General features: G+C 36.1%; 3 protein-coding genes across 6 annotated transcripts in view; all 3 read right to left on the bottom strand.

Annotated features, from left to right (window-relative positions):
• The window catches only part of LOC122133921 (SH2 domain-containing protein 4A-like), a 956,524-nt gene that overhangs the window by 709,408 nt on the left and 230,200 nt on the right, over positions 1 to 16,916 (bottom strand). The window lies entirely within an intron of this gene.
• The window catches only part of LOC109066939 (sorting nexin-25), an 825,452-nt gene that overhangs the window by 286,460 nt on the left and 522,076 nt on the right, over positions 1 to 16,916 (bottom strand). The window lies entirely within an intron of this gene.
• Positions 3,346 to 7,378, bottom strand: LOC109089193 (dead end protein 1-like). 4 transcript variants are annotated; one of them, XM_042770657.1, is made up of 4 exons: positions 7,178 to 7,378; positions 6,926 to 7,031; positions 5,224 to 5,685; positions 3,346 to 4,366 (listed from the first exon to the last, which is right to left on the bottom strand). In XM_042770657.1, the coding sequence occupies exons 1-4, from the start codon at positions 7,199 to 7,201 to the stop codon at positions 3,831 to 3,833; spliced, it is 1,128 nt and encodes a 375-aa protein (XP_042626591.1). In that variant the 5' UTR covers positions 7,202 to 7,378; the 3' UTR covers positions 3,346 to 3,830. The 4 variants fall into 4 exon arrangements, with proteins under 4 accessions (XP_042626591.1, XP_042626593.1, XP_042626594.1 ...); XM_042770659.1 differs by lacking the exons at positions 6,926 to 7,031; positions 7,178 to 7,378 and adding exons at positions 5,978 to 6,031; positions 6,320 to 6,459; XM_042770660.1 differs by lacking the exons at positions 6,926 to 7,031; positions 7,178 to 7,378 and adding exons at positions 5,978 to 6,031; positions 6,324 to 6,393.

Here is a 16,916-nt window from a genome sequence, read left to right on the forward strand (position 1 = left end):
TAAGGTATTTAAACCTTAAAAATGGGAATATTAATGGTTAATTTTAAATATTTATTTAATGCTTTTTTTTTAAAAAAAATTGGGAAGATTAATTAATTAAGGTTTGTTTTTAATATTTATTTTATTTAATACTATTCAAATAAATTTTTATTTACATCACTGAGTACATTTAGAAACTTTTTTTAACTTTTAAAAACAATATTAATGGTTCATTATTATGGAAACAATAGTTTAATTACTAAATGCTTCTTTTCATTGTTTCCTTCGAGGTACTTTTGGAATGGTGCCACTTTTTTTGTTTTGTTTTTATTACAAAGGTATTTGATATCTGAAAATGTATGGCTTACTTATATTTAATGTTTGTTTTAATTATTTAATGCTATTTTGTATTACATTTTCTGCATTTTTAGAATGGTGGCACTGTATTTTAATATGAAAGGTATTTAAATACTAATATGGAATGATCCCATCTCCTCCAGGCATCTTCAGAGAAGGTGCGCACTACTGAAACTCAAGTGCTGGTGGCCTCAGCAAAGGAGAAGCTTCTAGAAGAGCGACTCAAACTGACCAGTGAGCTTTGGAATGCCGGAATCAAGGTCTTATAAATAAAACAAAAATGAATTTGAAGTTGTACATTATGATCTCTAACCATAAACTGAATTATGTATTATGTGCTGTAGGCCTAAGTTTTATATGAGAAAAACCTGATGCTGTTGAGTCAACTGCAGCACTGTGAGGAAACTGGAATTCCATTGGTGGCCATTATAGGAGAACAAGAGTTGTCAAACTGCGCAACGTAGCCAGCCGAGAAGAGGTAAAAATGTGTACAACGTCATGCCATTCACTGAGTATAAATCAATTTTATGCATTAAACAGACTACATTTGTCACACAATCTTGTATTGCATGTGACCTGTGCTGGCAAAATGACTCACAATGAACAAATTTTCAAAAATGAGTTATTTTTAGTTTTTTTTTTTACATTTGTGTGAATGCTTAAATACTGTAATGATGTGTATATTTATCGGGATCGCACACTTCGGATGACAGTCTAGTAAAGGTACTCCACTCAGAAAACTTACAAATAAAGGTAAACATCTAAAATTGTTATTTGGAGCATTGGGATCGATAGACGAGGGCTTAATGAACAAATTTTTGTTCTACCTTTTTTTTCCCCCCCCCCTCTTTCTTCCCTGTAGCTCAAAATTAGCCAGTGCGCATTCTGACAAATTTTGCCAGCACGAGTCACACATTCACTCTTATTCAAATAAATAGTTATTTTACATTTTTATACCTCCATCTTTGGGAGTCTGATCAAAAATAATAAAAAATTTAATAAAATAAATTAAACAAATAAAAATTTTCCCATAGCGTACCTTATGTATAAGATCAAAAAGCGTATCTAAAATAAAATAAAAACAAAATCAGACATTGTAAAAATGTTAAGTAAATTCAAAGAACTTTTCTTTTCTTTTTTTTTTTTTTACTGTTTTTATGTGTACATCGGTCCCACATTATCAGAATGTGTTAAACTGACATAATTTTCCTCTTTTTCTTAATGACTTATTGCTTGCCAAACCAAAATATTTCATTCAGGTGAGACTTTAAAATAATCATGTTGATTCAAGATATTATTTGTAAATCCTGATTGGCATTACACAAATGCATTGTGTACTGTTAAAGTGATTTAATTGTGTCAAGGGTACCAACTTGATTTCTTAATGTATTAATCAAAGGTACACTCTAAAAAACACTGGGTTAAAAACAACCCAATTTGTTGTTCCCAACATGTAAGACCTTTGTTCATCTTTGTTCATCTCTTGATTAAAGCATGTTCACAACATAAATATAAATTAATTGTGCTGTACATACATGTTTCATTTTTGTAAATCCAAACACCTGCTATGTTAATTTATTTCAGGGTACAGACAGAGGAGGACAGTGGACCCACTTACCAAACGCCACTTACAATTGTGTCAGCTGTTAAACATGTACATTGATAAAACATTCTACTCATTGCCTGCTATTTTAAAATGTGCTTGGATTACGTCAGATCTATCAGTAACTAATACCCCTTTTTCACCAGCATGAACCGGGTGCTAGTTCAGAGCCAGTGCTATTGCCGGTTCGGAGTTGGTTCAATTGGCGAGCCTTCTTAGAACCGGTTTGCCTTTCAACGGGCTAGAGAGCCACCACAGAGCCAGGTCTTACGTCACTGAATACGTCTCATCTTTCAGTGCCGAACACAACAGGCTTGTTCGAGATGCATCGCCGATCGGTGCACAACACCAAAGCACCGTGAAACCAATCCAAAACCATAAAGAGAGTCGTCTGCTTTCCGATCACTCCTGTGGCACCCTGACCGGTCTAGTGCAGTGCCGATGCATCGGCATCCAAACATTGTGAATTCCATGTGTTCATTCCATTCTTATTGTGTTTCATGTTTAGCGCACCTATTTAAAAAGTGTGTTCATGTTAGCTGTCATTAAAAAAAGTTTCTGTCTGTCTTGTTCATCACGATAACCCCGCCCCAAGCCCCTGACGCAAACGGTTCTAACTTCTAGACCAGCAATGTTTTGGTGCTACTTACGAACCACTTTTCCTGGTTCAGGGCCCCTGCCTGGGTGTCGAAAGACAAAGAACCGATTTGAAACTAGACTCTGGCTCCGAACCAGCCCTCAAACTGCATTGCAGGAAAAAGGGGTATAAGATATTTTGTCTCTTCTTACATGCAAGATTACTTTTACATAATCCCAAAATCAAAATCAACTTTACATTTAATAAACAATTAAATATAAATATTATATTACTAAGCAAAAAATATTGTAATGCTATAAATATTAATAATTTAATTTTACATGTAAAAATTATTTTAAAACATTTTTATAAGGAAATTTTACAGTGTTTCTTAGACATTAGTATTGTCATTTTACAGTAGTAATTATTTTGAGACAGCTGAGTATTGTGATTTTACAGCATTAAAAATATTTTAAAATATTTACAGTAGCAATATTTTAATATTTAAGATAAATAAGAATATTTTAATTTTATTGCTGTAACTTATATATTTTTTGTTTTACAATTTTAGTAGTAAATTTCATACAGATTAATAGTTTTTCATAAAAATAAGAATTTATTATTTTTATAATCATTTTGATATAAAAATAAAAAATTTCGAAGATGACTTTTGATATCGCTCCTTAACAACCCATGTGACTTGAGGTGCCATTCATATCTGTAGCAATTTTCTGCATCAAAGTTTAATACTTGTGTTAAGGTGTTTTAAATTAACGAAACTTTTCCAAGTCATAATCAAGGACTTGATCAATAGCATACACAAGAATTATTTCTTGAACAACTTATTTACTGTACAAAAGTCATTTATAGTCAGTACAACCCATCAAACAAGGAAACAAGAGCACACCATGCCAAGTCAACAAACGTGACAAACACTCCAAATAAATCGTGAAAAGTCAAATACAGTGAAAAACACTCAAAATAAGAAGCCGTGAAAACATGCAGTCATCCAAATGTGATGAGTCTGACTAAAATAAATGATTAATATTACATAGTTAAAATATTATAAAACATTATACCAACGAGAACACAATACTTCAAAACTCTTTCATACCACCGAATTCAAGAGCTTGTAAAATTAAAAGAAATTCACTGCCTTGATTGGCTTTTTTTTTTCTTTAACATTAAACTAAATACTTGTTTAATCATTAATTGCCACTTACTCATCTGAAACTGGAACAGTACATGCCTTCAAACCATAATACTGAATGTAAAACAGATAACTTCACATTACATTGAAAAGCAACAAAATTTTTAGAAAGGTCGCAAATTTAAGACTTTACACATGGTTTGGATCACCTGCTCGGCGGCAGCTCTATAAACTTCCGCCTTCATGGCTTGAATGCTGGTGCCTGGAAGGATCTGGATAACCCCGCACAGGGGAAAAAGAAGGCCTGGGACCAGGACTTTGAAGCTGAAGCAGAGGAAGCCGTCAGAGCTGATGCGATGGAAACGAACTTCATACTGCGGATTTCCGAGTCTGTGCAGCTCGCATATCCACTGCAGCTGAGACACGGCGTCGTGATTCACGGGGGCTTGAGGCATCGTCTCATCTCTCCGGCCGGCCGGACCCCCCACGGCCCGGAAGAAGGGCTGGACAGGGGGATGGGCTGAGACATCATGAAGCAAGGGCTGAGGGTGCAGGTGGGGAGGGGTGATGGAGGGTTTGGGGAGGGGATTCAGAGCAGGTGGAGTAAAGCAGTCGTCTTCTCCGGTCTCGGCGACATGCTTGGACTTGGAGAAGGACATCCATTTCACAGTAATGGAAATGCCATACTGCTTCCTAAAAGCTAAAAAAAAAAAAAAAAAAACAACAACTTAAAAGATCTATGTTCTTAATTAACAGTGACATAATTTTACAATATTTTCTCTTACTAATATATCGATTTGCTGCTCGAGAAACATTTACTATTATCAAAGTTAAAAACAGTTGTGCTGCTTCATATTTTTGTGGAAATGTGATACTTTTTAAGAGATTCTTTGATGAACAGAAAATTTGCATTTACAAACAGCATTTACTTAAAATAGACATTTGTCACAATCTAAAAGTATTCATTAAAAAAAACGTAAGTATATTAATAAACTTTGATGTACTGCTTAATGCAGTGATTCTCAACTCCAGTCCTCGGGACCCACTGCTCTGCACATTTTGTTTGTCTCCCTTATTTATCGCACCTGATTCAGATCATCAGCTCAATTAGGAGAGAGATCCATGAACTGAACTGAGTGTGTCAGATTCAGAAACATTTAAAATGTGCAGAGCAGTGGGTCCCGAGGCCTGGAGTTGAGAACCACTGGCTTAATGCACACTTCCCAGTATATATGGTATACCAGGGATAGACAACTCCGGTCCTGGAGGGCCACTATCCTGCAGAGTTTAGCTTCAGCCCTCATAAAAACTCACCTGCCTGTATCTATCTAGTAATCCCGAAAACACTGATTGCCTTGTTCAGGTGTGTTTAATTAGGGTTGGAGCTAAACTCTGCAGGACAGTGGCCCTCCAGGACCGGAGTTGCCTATCCCTGTGGTATACTGTACCGCAAATTGTGAAAATTCACATACTGCACATGCAACGGCATACTACATTCTTTAAAAAAAAAAACAGCCATTCAGTTCATAATCCAAATATTTCCATGTCCCGGCATACCTTGCACAAGCACTTTCTTGGCCATGGATGCGGCGTAGTGGGAGGAGTAGTTCACTAGAGCCACAACCTCTCTCCCTTTGGGCCCGGCCATCTTCAGCAGGACATCCTCCACCCCGTCAGAGAGCATTCGCAGCACCGTCAGCAACTCTCCCTGATTTGTGCTAGCTGGAAGATCCCCCAGACGCAGCTGCCGCTTCTCTGTGCTCTTGCGCACCGTCAGGGAGCCCCCCTCCGGCAGACGGTAGTGATGCAGGGTCATGACGGCAGCGGAGGCGGTGACCGGGTCGCCGTACTTTGCATAGGCAAAGCCTCGGTTCTGCCCACTGAAGTTCATCATGAGACGAAACTCGTAAATAGTGCCAATGCTCTGGAAAAGAGGGATCAGGCAGTCCTCATAGACATCACATGGGATCTGACTGATGAAAACCTCACAGCCCGGGCCGGGAGCAGGACCTTGCCAGCCTGGAGTAAAAGAAAAGAAAGTCAAAAGGAGTGATAATTTATGTTTGATCAAAAACAAAAGTGACTGGGATTAGATTTCCAAAATACGTCATGCTGAAACAAATTTGATAACAGTATGATAGAGATGTACACACATACATACATTTATATGTGTGTGTATGCAACATAATACTTCAACTTGAAGTTACGCTTCATTTATACACACACACACACTTTTGGCAAAATACACTTTTTGAAAGTGCTTTGAAAAAATAAAATAGTCAAAACCAATAAATAATAAATAAATAAGAACCCTGGTTAGCTGTAACTTCAAAGCATCTTGAATTCATGTCGACTAGTGGTCAAACTGTGATAAAAAAAACATCTCTTAATAAATTATGACCATCATAGACACTAAAATGCTCAAACTGTCAAGATCTGACTTTATAAAACATATATATGTTGAGATTTATTTCATAGTGCTTTAAGCTCTTTTAGATATCAAGATCAAGGCAAATGCAATTCCTCATGATATGATCCTTTAAAAGTGTAATTATACTCTGAAAAACTGATGAAAACATCACAACTGATCAGAGACTCAGATCATAGCTAAAAATGAATGAACTTATTGAGCAAAAACTACTAAAGAAGTTACCAACTATGCACTCATGATTTTTGATACATATAAAAGGCATTTCACAGTTAACCCCAATCTGAATAATATTACTGAAGTTAAAAGCTTGACAACTAAAACATATACACTTGGTGTCTGATTTATACAAGCTATATACATCTAAAGTGATCAACACATTAGAATTTAAATTCAATCATCTCCAAATTTTACTTTAAAAGTGATCGTGAACCAATCATTTTCATCAAGCAATAAGCAAAACCATCCAATCAGCAATAATTGACTTGCAGCCAAATTAATCTCCAGGTGTCCATGCTTTAATCGAGGTAAGGAAAAAGCACAAAAGAGGCATGGTTCAAACTTTAATAAGATAGCTACAATGTATCAGTCCTACATGACAAGCTGTTTTAAACCCAAAATTATAAAGATTAATTCCTAAAACCTCTAACATAACAGGTAAACAACCTGTTTCTGCTCCACTTAATGCTATGAAGGAAAACGAGAGGCCATGTGCTACAGCTCTGTCTTCATCCCCATCATACTTCAGTGTCATGTTATGAGACATAAATGAGCTTGAAATGCCACGGTTATGTTTTAATTGCAAAGGGCTGATCTCAGTTAAATTCTTACCCGGAGGAGGACCACCATATTTCCTCTGCCCATTGACCTGTGTTAAAGTGATTGAGCTTTTCTGCATCCATTCTTGTAGTGACTTCAGTCTGTGTGGGTTCAAAACCTGCCAACAATCAAATCAGAGAGGTGATGTAATGCTTGCCGTGTTACATCGATGAGCTGAAGTGTGATGACACATTCTAACTGCGCAAAGTTTGAGCAAAACAAGTATGTTGTTTATAAATACTAACTGTAAATAAACTCGCTCACCTGCTGTAGCTGCTGTCCCTCCATGTCGCTGTCCACCTGTGATGGCACACCTGTAAATTGGTGGAAAAGTCAAGCAAAGGTCATTAAAATAAACCTCATGACTCTCTGGAGATACTATTGGACACGCTTGAGGGAAGTGGGCGGATTCTCCGCAGCGCGCGCTCAAAATTCAGTCCTGAACATTGATGATGCTGAGACTTACACAATTAAGATTTTAAAGACAGCTGTTAAATTGATAATTATTCGCGTTTGCGTGAATGAATCTTTTATATAACTTTTTAAGACTGGTTTAATTGGGGAACGATAATTAGAGACGTTCCGCGCTTCACCAGCAGGTGGCAGCTGTGCATGTGATATTTTGAGCGAACGTCATTCATCATCAGCCTTGGCAACATTGTTACCGTTTAAAAACGTTTCATTTGATCTTTCTAGAGTCATATTTGTGAAAATGCGGTTTTTTTTTCGTTTAGTTGTTATTTGTACAAGACAGCAGGCCATATGGAGATCTTCCTGTGTTTTTATTCCAAGGAAAAATTATTAGTTAGAGTTATTATAGAGTTATTAGGTGTCCTGCTGGGCTTTTTTTAACAGGTCATGACCCCTGCACCATAAATCTGTCTACTGACAAAATCTGCAGTGGATGTTTTTTCAAGATATGTGTTTTGTTGTTCTTGGACATTCCATTTGTTTATATAGTTTCATTTCTCTTTATATATACAATTTGATTAAAATGCAATATAACAGTACTTATTTACATATGATGGATGCCATTCTCAGAATTAAACATGATGATTTGAAACAGGTAAATACAGTAGGCATGTCTTCACTGCACAATTTTTTAAACATAATATAAAATAACATATTTATAAAACAAAATATAAAAACATATTTTTATGATACCTGGATGCCACTCACTATTATATTTGTAATCAAATTTTAGATACATTTTTATTAAAATGCAATATAAATGCATTTATTTCTTCATAATAACAGATAACATATAAATAACTTTTTTTTATGATACCTGGATGCCACTCACTGAAAAAACACACAAATTGATGAGTTCATATAACAAAAATGTACCGTATATAAAATAAGCATCATTGCATTTTTTTAAATATAGTATGCAACAGTGTACGCAGCACAGTGTGCGTCCAAGAGTTCCATTCCAAACATAGTTTTTTTTTCACACTTTATTTTAAGCTGTTTTATTTTAAGTGTGAATAAATAATCTCAAGATAACTCTGTTGATAACTCTGCTTCAAAAGCTATGCTTGTTAAAATGGCAATTTTTATTTTTTACTAAAAAACTTAGGATTCATCATGATGTTTTAAACAAAAATGTACGTAACCATGACGCCTTGTTTTTGAATATGCATAGACCTAATTCAGATAAACACCATCCAAGGTTTTTTTTTTATATGTTGGCAGATGAATTAAAGAGTTTAGTGTGTTAGACAGCTCTGGCCAAGTTACAATAAAATGTAGGTCTGGGGCAAAAATGACATGAAAATGATCAAAGACAGTATTTTATGTAGCGACTTTTGAATTAACACCAGCTTAGCGAATGCATGAGTGCAGGTACACAGTTTGTCAGTATAAAATGATGCTGTGCCAGATGAAAGGCAGAACATGGCTTAGTTCTCAGTGTGACCTGCAGCTCGGACTTTTTAGCAGGAGAAAATCCCTCTGTTGCCTCACAGCCTTTTACTTCTCTGAAAAGAAAAACAGACAGAAAAGACAACTTCCATATGTTTTTCTCATTCCTTCCTGCAAGATCCTTTGCATCCTTCCATTTTCTCTGCTGTGAGATGTGCTCATACAGGTGCCGGTCATATAATTAGAATATCATCAAAAAGTTGATTTATTTCAATAATTCCATTCAAAAAGTTAAACTTGTAAATTAAATTCATTCATTACGCACATACTGATATATTTCAAATGTTTATTTATTTTAATTTTGATGATTATAACTGACAACTAAGGAAAATCCCAAATTCAGTATCTCAGAAAATTAGAATATTGTGAAAAGGTTCAATATTGAAGACACCTGGTGCCACACTCTAATCAGCTAATTAACTCAAAAACACCTGCAAAGGCCTTAAAATGGTCTCTCAGTCTAGTTCTGTAGGCTACACAATCATGGGGAAGACTGCTGAATTGACAATTGTCCAAAAGACGACCATTGACACCTTGCACAAGGAGGGCAAGACACAAAAGGTCATTGCAAAAGAGGCTGGCTGTTCACAGAGCTCTGTGTCCAAGCACATTAATAGAGAGGCGAAGGGAAGGAAAAGATGTGGTAGAAAAAAAGTGTATAAGCAATAGGGATAACCGCAACCTGGAGAGGATTGTAAAAACAAAACCCATTCAAAAATGTGGGGGAGATTCACAAAGAGTGGACTGCAGCTGGAGTCAGTGCTTCAAGAACCACTACGCACAGACGTATGCAAGACATGGGTTTCAGCTGTCGGATTCCTTGTATCAAGCCACTCTTGAACAACAGACAGCGTCAGAAGCATCTCGCTTCAAAAAGGACTGGACTGCTGCTGAGTAGTCCAAAGTTATGTTCTGGAGGAAGAGACGAGAGGCACCCGATCCGGAAATCAGGGTCCGGTTTCTGGAGGAAGAGACGAGAGGCACCCGATCCACGTTGTTTGAGGTTCAGTGTAAAGTTTCCACAGTCAGTGATGGTTTGGGGTGCCATGCCATCTGCTGGTGTTGGTCCACTGTGTTTTCTGAGGTCCAAGGTCAACCCAGCTGTATACCAGGAAGTTTTAGAGCACTTCATGCTTCCTGCTGCTGACCAACTTTATGGAAATGCAGATTTCATTTTCCAACAGGACTTGGCACACAGTGCCAAAGCTACGAGTACCTGGTTTAAGGACCATGGTATCCCTGTTCTTAATTGGCCAGCAAACTCACCTGACCTTAACCCCATAGAAAATCTTTGGGGTATTGGGAAGAGGAAGGTGCGACATCCCAAACCCAACAATAAATAAGACAAAAGAAGCCCAAAATAAGAACAACCTGGGCTCTCATAACACCTGAGCAGTGCCACAGACTGATCGACTCCATGCCACGCTGCATTGCTGCAGTAATTCAGGCAAAAGGAGCCCCAACTAAGTATTGAGTGCTGTACATGCTCATACTTTTTCATGTTCATACTTTTCAGTTGGCCAAGATTTCTAAAAATACTTTCTTTGTATTGGTCTTTAGTAATATTTTTAATAATAATAATAATTTTCTGAGATACTGAATTTGGGATTTTCCTTAGTTGTCAGTTATAATCATCAAAATTAAAAGAAATAAACATTTGAAATATATCAGTCTGTGTGTAATGAATGAATATAATATACAAGTTTCACTTTTTGAATGGAATTAATGAAAATGATATTCTAATTATATGATCAGCACCTGTATGTCTTTTTACCAAAGTGCAATTACAGTTTGTTTGCATGGAAATAAACACATCAACACCTTCTAATGTAGAGAAGGTCATAAAGCTGCCTGACACCGTCACATGTACTGCACTCACAATTTCAATTTGATTTAGAGACAAGTCTAAGTCAAATTAGACTTACGGAAATTGTAACCTGCTAGTTAGGTCACCTGTGGATTGATGGTTTTATCCAGTGCCAGGTTTGAAGGTGATAAAACAGAACCAGTTTTATGACAAGCGTAATGAAGCTGTATTCTGATATTACTGTTTTCTTGTTTATCCAGAGCCCTGTCTCTGCCTCTGGCTAATTAATTTATAACCTTTTACATCTAAACATTGAAATCGGGCCTATCTGACTGATGTTATCTGGTTGCTATGCAATGTGTGCTGCGTAGCGACAGCAGTTCCATTGCCGTGGGGTCGTTATGCACATCTGTGAGCCTGTCCTGAAATGCACACACACGCGCTCTCATACCCCAGCCGCCCCACCTCATGAAGAGGCTGATCCCAGCCTTTCTGCCACCCCAGGGCTCACCGAGGGACACGCAATCTGTCCAATGTCAAAACTCATATCCTCAGTCCTGTCACTCACCCTGTAAACACACTCATACTAACTTTCAGGGTGTCTCAGTGAACTTTAATCTCCTTTTGGCATTTAGGAGTAGTGCTTGATCTGATATAGGGTTCTATAAATACGTTTCTGTTTTAATGTGTGGAAATAGTTTTCTTGACAATTGTGAATTGTGTCAATGTATGACTTTTTTTTTTACTATATACTGAATATGTGTGTCTGTGTATTTATGTATACACACACACACACACACACACACAGACACACACATACACATACATAAACACAATTTTAAATAACTGTTTTCTATTTGAATATATTTAAAATTTAATTTATTCCTGTGATGTCAAAGCTAAAATTTCAACAGTCATTGCTCCAATCTTCAATGACACTTGATTGTCATGTCCACAGTGTAACATTATTTTATTTATTTATTGGTTTATTTAATAGGGACCATGCATATTCATGAACATTGTTGTATAAATATACACCATGTAAATATGCCAGAATTAGTAACAATAACTACTTTTCATCTGGAGTCCCTAGGCAGGTAACATAAAACTAACATAAAGACAACATTCATTCACTATAAATGAAAATATACACATAATGGTGACATATACATTGACAACAAACAACAAAACAAAACAAGACATTGTTCATCCACCTCTATACTGCACACACACACACACAAATATATATATAGAGAGAGAGCAAAGACGTATTCTAAACAATACTAGCTCATAATTCTATAAAAATCAATCAATAATAAAATGTCCATTATTTATTGATGAGTTGGTTGAAGTTGGATAATCTGAACTGACACTAGACTGCACATAAAAGGTCCAAAAATGTACTTTTTGAAAAGATACCAGCCCCCTTTTTTCTGACAGTGCATCCATGTAGTTAAAGTCAATAGCAAACAAAAAAAAAACTGTTTTGTTACCAGCATTCTACAAAATATCTTCTTTAATGTTCCATTAAAGAAAGAAACTCATAGAGGTTTGGAACAACATATGGGTGACATATGGGTGAAATAAATGATGACAGAAGTTTCATTTTTGGTTGGAGTATGACTTTCAGCACTGATTGGTTAACTGTTGGATATGAATGACAGGCAGAAAAATATTACATGGATGAACCGGAGCCTCTGATGAAGTCTGATTCTAATTTATGCGCTCACCAACTTTAGCTTTGTGATATGTGTGTTTGTTTTAATAGTTGGACTTGTACCTGCTGAGAGCAAAAAAAGTGGTGTTTTTTTGTTTTGTGCCACATGCTCTTATTTTCTGGCTGATTGCATGTGCAGTGGTGAGTGAGTGTGTATGTGTGTGTGTGTGTTTGTGTGTGTGTAAGTGAAACATATGAATACTAGCAATCAAGGTGAACAGACGCTTCTAATTCAGGTTGCTGATAAAACGTGTCGATGGTCCTTTGTGGGGCTTTCATTACTGTAGCGGAGTCGTGCGTCTGTGTTTTCTGAAGCGTGCTGGTCAATATTAGTACTAGAGTCTATCTCAAAGGGACATGTTTGTTCTTCCTCCACCCCACCCTCCTCCTTTTCTCTGCCATCTCACTCTCTCTCACTCTCACTCTGTTGGGATGGATTTGATGCTGACAGCCAAGACAAAGCATATCTACAGAAAGTAGAGGTGAACATCAGCAAGAACAAGGCCCTGATAGTGGACTTGGCAACACTTTTTAATAAGGTTCCATTTGTTGGCATTAGTTAACATGAACTAACCATTAAAAAAATCTTAGTTAATGTTAACTTCTACATTTACTTATATAGAGTTTTCAAATGTTTTCTTAAGCTGAACCCCATAGGTGTAAAATATTTACTTGAAGAGTTTAAGTTAATATTTCAATAATTTAACTACATATTGACATGTTCAATTGCAGGATTATTATAGTTAATGTTATAAAACCATAAAGAAATGTGTTACTTGAAATAAAAGAAATGTTAACTGACATAAAAAACAATTACTAATATAAATGGCAAAAACACACAACAAAATAACTAAAACTTTAACAAAAATGAAAATATAAAAACAAAAACTAATTCAAAATATTAATAAAAACTATAATAGTATCCAAATTATACTAAAATAACACTAGCTCACGGTTCTCTGATGTTGCAAGTTCTCATGCCATAACAAAAAGCATGCAATGTATAATAACAAACATTTACACACATTTATTTGATCTGCTAAAAAATTAAATGTAGCCTGTTAAGGAGAGGTGTGCAATGTATAATAACAAACATTTACACACATTTATTTGATCTGCTTCAAAAATCACTGTGTTCTTGCATATTTGCCCCCAGATCACAAAAAAAAAAAAACAGCACCATGTACTGTATGGGAAGTCGTGGCTTAATGGTTAGAGAGTTTGACTCCTAACCCTAAGGTTGTGGGTTCGAGTCTCAGGCTGGCAATACCACGGAACCCCCAACTGCTCCCAAGGCGCCGCAGCATAAATGACTGCCCACTGCTCCGGATGTGTGTTCATAGTGTGTGTGTGTTCACTGCTGTGTGTGTGCACTTTGGATGGGTTAAATGCAGAGCATGAATTCTGAGTATGTGTCACCATACTTGGCTGTATGTCACATCTCTTTTTTCACACTTTATAAGGTGAATATGAGTCATTCTATTAAGCTGCTTTTCCAAATAAATTTCTGATTTTAAAACTTCTACCAGAAAAAGAATGTCTTTAAGTGTTAACAGACTGCCCTGTCATCATAAGCTGAAATAATAATAAAAAGTAAAATTCTGAACGTGACAGGATGAAATGTTTTAAACTAACATCTTTGATTATGAGGTTTTCTCATTAGCATTAAGATTCAACAGGGCTTTTCTATAAATAGCTAAAATAACTAAATAAACAGATTTTCTGCTTATTTTGTTTGACAAGGTGGATATGTTATGCTTCACCTGCCAGGCTATATATATATACAGTATATCTTAAATTAATAAAAATAATCTGAAAGCTTTTGAACAGTTATGTCTTTTCCTCCTTATTGTTATAATGTAAGTGATGTGATGGGGAGAGAATCAAAATTTGTGGACACATAAATAATTCTGTTTTAATAAAAAATAGTTTTTCAGTTAAATTGTTTTCATTTTCTGTTCAAATTTGTCTTTGGCACGGGAATAAAAAATACATTATTATAGTGTGCGTGAGATAATCAATCCATAATTGTAATGTTCTGGTGGGTTATTATTATTATTATTTTTAAATTGTATTAAATATAATTTTATAACTAGCCAAACAGTTCATGCGTGTTTGTGTGTGTGTGTATGTAGGCTATATATATATATATATATATATATATATATATATATGTATATATATATATATGTATATATATATGTATATATATATATATGTATATATATATGTATATATATATATATATATATTTAAATATGTCATCATACAACATTATTGACAAAATTACAATAAAATATATTCAAAGCACCTAACAGCATATTTTTGTGTTTACTGCACTCCTTCAAATGACCGATTGTGTTCATAAAATGACTCATAGGGTGTTATAGGATAAATAAAACTCCTTTGCCAACTGTTTACTTGTTACACGATTCATGTCATGCTATTTTATCCATTTGCAGGCTTATAATTTACTGCCCGTCAAAAAAGTCTATAAACCAGCGTGTGAGAGATACAAACACAGAACACTTGTCATGTATTAAACATGTTAACACTAAACTGCTTCAAACATCGCTGAATGCGTCCTGCAGTTAATAATAGGCCTATGAATTAATTACATGAACTACAGCAATGCTAAAACTACGTAATGAGCACAACTTTGTATTTTGCGTGTATTTGCGTAGCACAGCGGCATAAATTTGTTCTATATCCGTGAGGGAGACAAACGGGCCGTAAACTAAACACATCTGCCAACTTCCTCTTTTGGCTTCAGGTTATCAAAACCCTGCAAAGCCAGTGATGTATAAAAAATCAGTTCGGAGATTTTTTTCCACCTTCTCTTCGTAACCTTGGAGATAAGAAAATATGTTATTCAGTGGATTTAGTCGTTTTAATCTAGGCTGCATCCCCGCTGCTCGAGCTACGCGTGCGCGCGCTTGTGTAGCTGATTTTATTAAAAATAGATTGCGAGAGATAGTAATGTTTATATAATAATATTGTTTATTATTATTATTAATAATAATAATAATAATAATAATAGTGTTTATAATTGCAAAGGCCTTTGTCTTTATCTGTGTGTGCGTGTGTGTGTTTACATGGAGAGCTGGTGTAGTGTGAATTGCAGTAATTGCCTTGTTTGTTTTGTTTTGGCTGGTTCTGTGAGCTGGTAAGCCACTGCTTCACTGCCTCTGATTGTTTGTCATTTGCCATTTCAAGTGGAACTAACAAGCGTACAAACCGAGTGGGATCGAGAAGTTGTGTGTGCGTGTGCGCGTTTGTAATAGTACTCTGAAGAAAATGTATCATCTTTTTTTCTCTTCTCTCATCAAGCAAAATATTCCTTCCACCTACGGACATTTTAATTTGTTACGACGTCCACATATCTTGTCATGTACACAGAGCTGGATGATTATATGCCGGGTAAAAGTGGGTGCGTGTGCGCGCTTGCCTTCGTTTCAGTGTGACACCTGAGTCACTGGAAGTACATTATCGCTAATGTCCACTTCTGTGAAGTGACCTCATAAATGACCGCTCGGCTACACTGGCAGTGAGATAAGAGTCTGATAGTGGAGTGCCACTGAAAAGGTCACAGCTATCGTAAAGCAATGATGGGCTGAGCGAGGGATGAGTGGAGAGGAGGAGAAAAAGAGAGAAAGGACAGACGAATGGAAAGATCTTTGTGTTGATCGAGGGAACAAAATTCAAGAAAGAAAAGTGTAAATCAGTTTGGAACTGCGGGGAGGTAAAACATACATGTATGTTTAGTAAAATGGATAAAATGGACAGTGCATTGAATAACTTTTGACACGCTCTTTTGACTCGCCCCAGTAAACACTAGCAATCACGCAAAAAAAAAAAAAAAAAAAAAAAAAAAAAAAAAAAAAAATAACCTTGTAGCCTAACCTCAGCAATGCCACTGGGGTGGCTAATTAAAGTAACAATGTTTATTGATCAGTAGTCTGACAATTTAATTATTGTCCTAACATAGCTTTTCCAGTAGCGAATGATTTGCAGCGTAGCGCGACCAACGCTTTCAAGTGAATCGACTTGTCCTAACTGACCCAGTCTCTCACAAGCTGTTTAGCATTAGAATGTCCGATTCTTTCAAGTGAATCGGTTCGTCGTGAATGGTCCTCTCTCATATGTTGTTTTGGAAAGTCCGATTCCTTCTAATGGATCAGTTCGTCCTAAATGGTCATCTGCTTCATTTGTAGAGATGGAAAGTCAGTTTAATTTCTAAATGGTTTCCTCTCATATGTTGTGTTGGAAGTTTGGTTCATTCTAATGACTTGATTCGTCTTCTCCCAGTTATGTCCCAGACAGCAAGCAGTTTCGGATTTGGATTTGGGCTGGATCTGGGCCAACACTATTGCTGTCTGGGGTAGAGTTGGAAAGTCAGAATCATAGTGAATTGGGTCATTTGATGATAAATGAACAAAATAACCACTTCAACTCCTTTTATGTACTAAATTTTCAACTCCGTTATATAAATTAGAATGCATATTTGATTTAATATACAGTTAACAATTAAAATGTGATAGGCCTAGTGTAACCCG

The sequence above is a fragment of the Cyprinus carpio genome, chromosome A14 (assembly GCF_018340385.1).
Source record: "Cyprinus carpio isolate SPL01 chromosome A14, ASM1834038v1, whole genome shotgun sequence".
Taxonomy (NCBI): Eukaryota; Metazoa; Chordata; class Actinopteri; order Cypriniformes; family Cyprinidae; genus Cyprinus; species Cyprinus carpio.

What these genes read in the sequence shown, in the direction of transcription:
- LOC109089193 (XM_042770657.1), bottom strand. Translation starts at nt 7,201, where the DNA reads ATGGAGGGACAGCAGCTACAGCAG. An exon ending in AGGGACAGCAGCTACAGCAG is followed by an intron (nt 7,032 to 7,177) that starts GTGAGCGAGTTT and finishes GATTGTTGGCAG; the next exon opens with GTTTTGAACCCACACAGACT. An exon ending in ATATGGTGGTCCTCCTCCGG is followed by an intron (nt 5,686 to 6,925) that starts GTAAGAATTTAA and finishes CTTTTACTCCAG; the next exon opens with GCTGGCAAGGTCCTGCTCCC.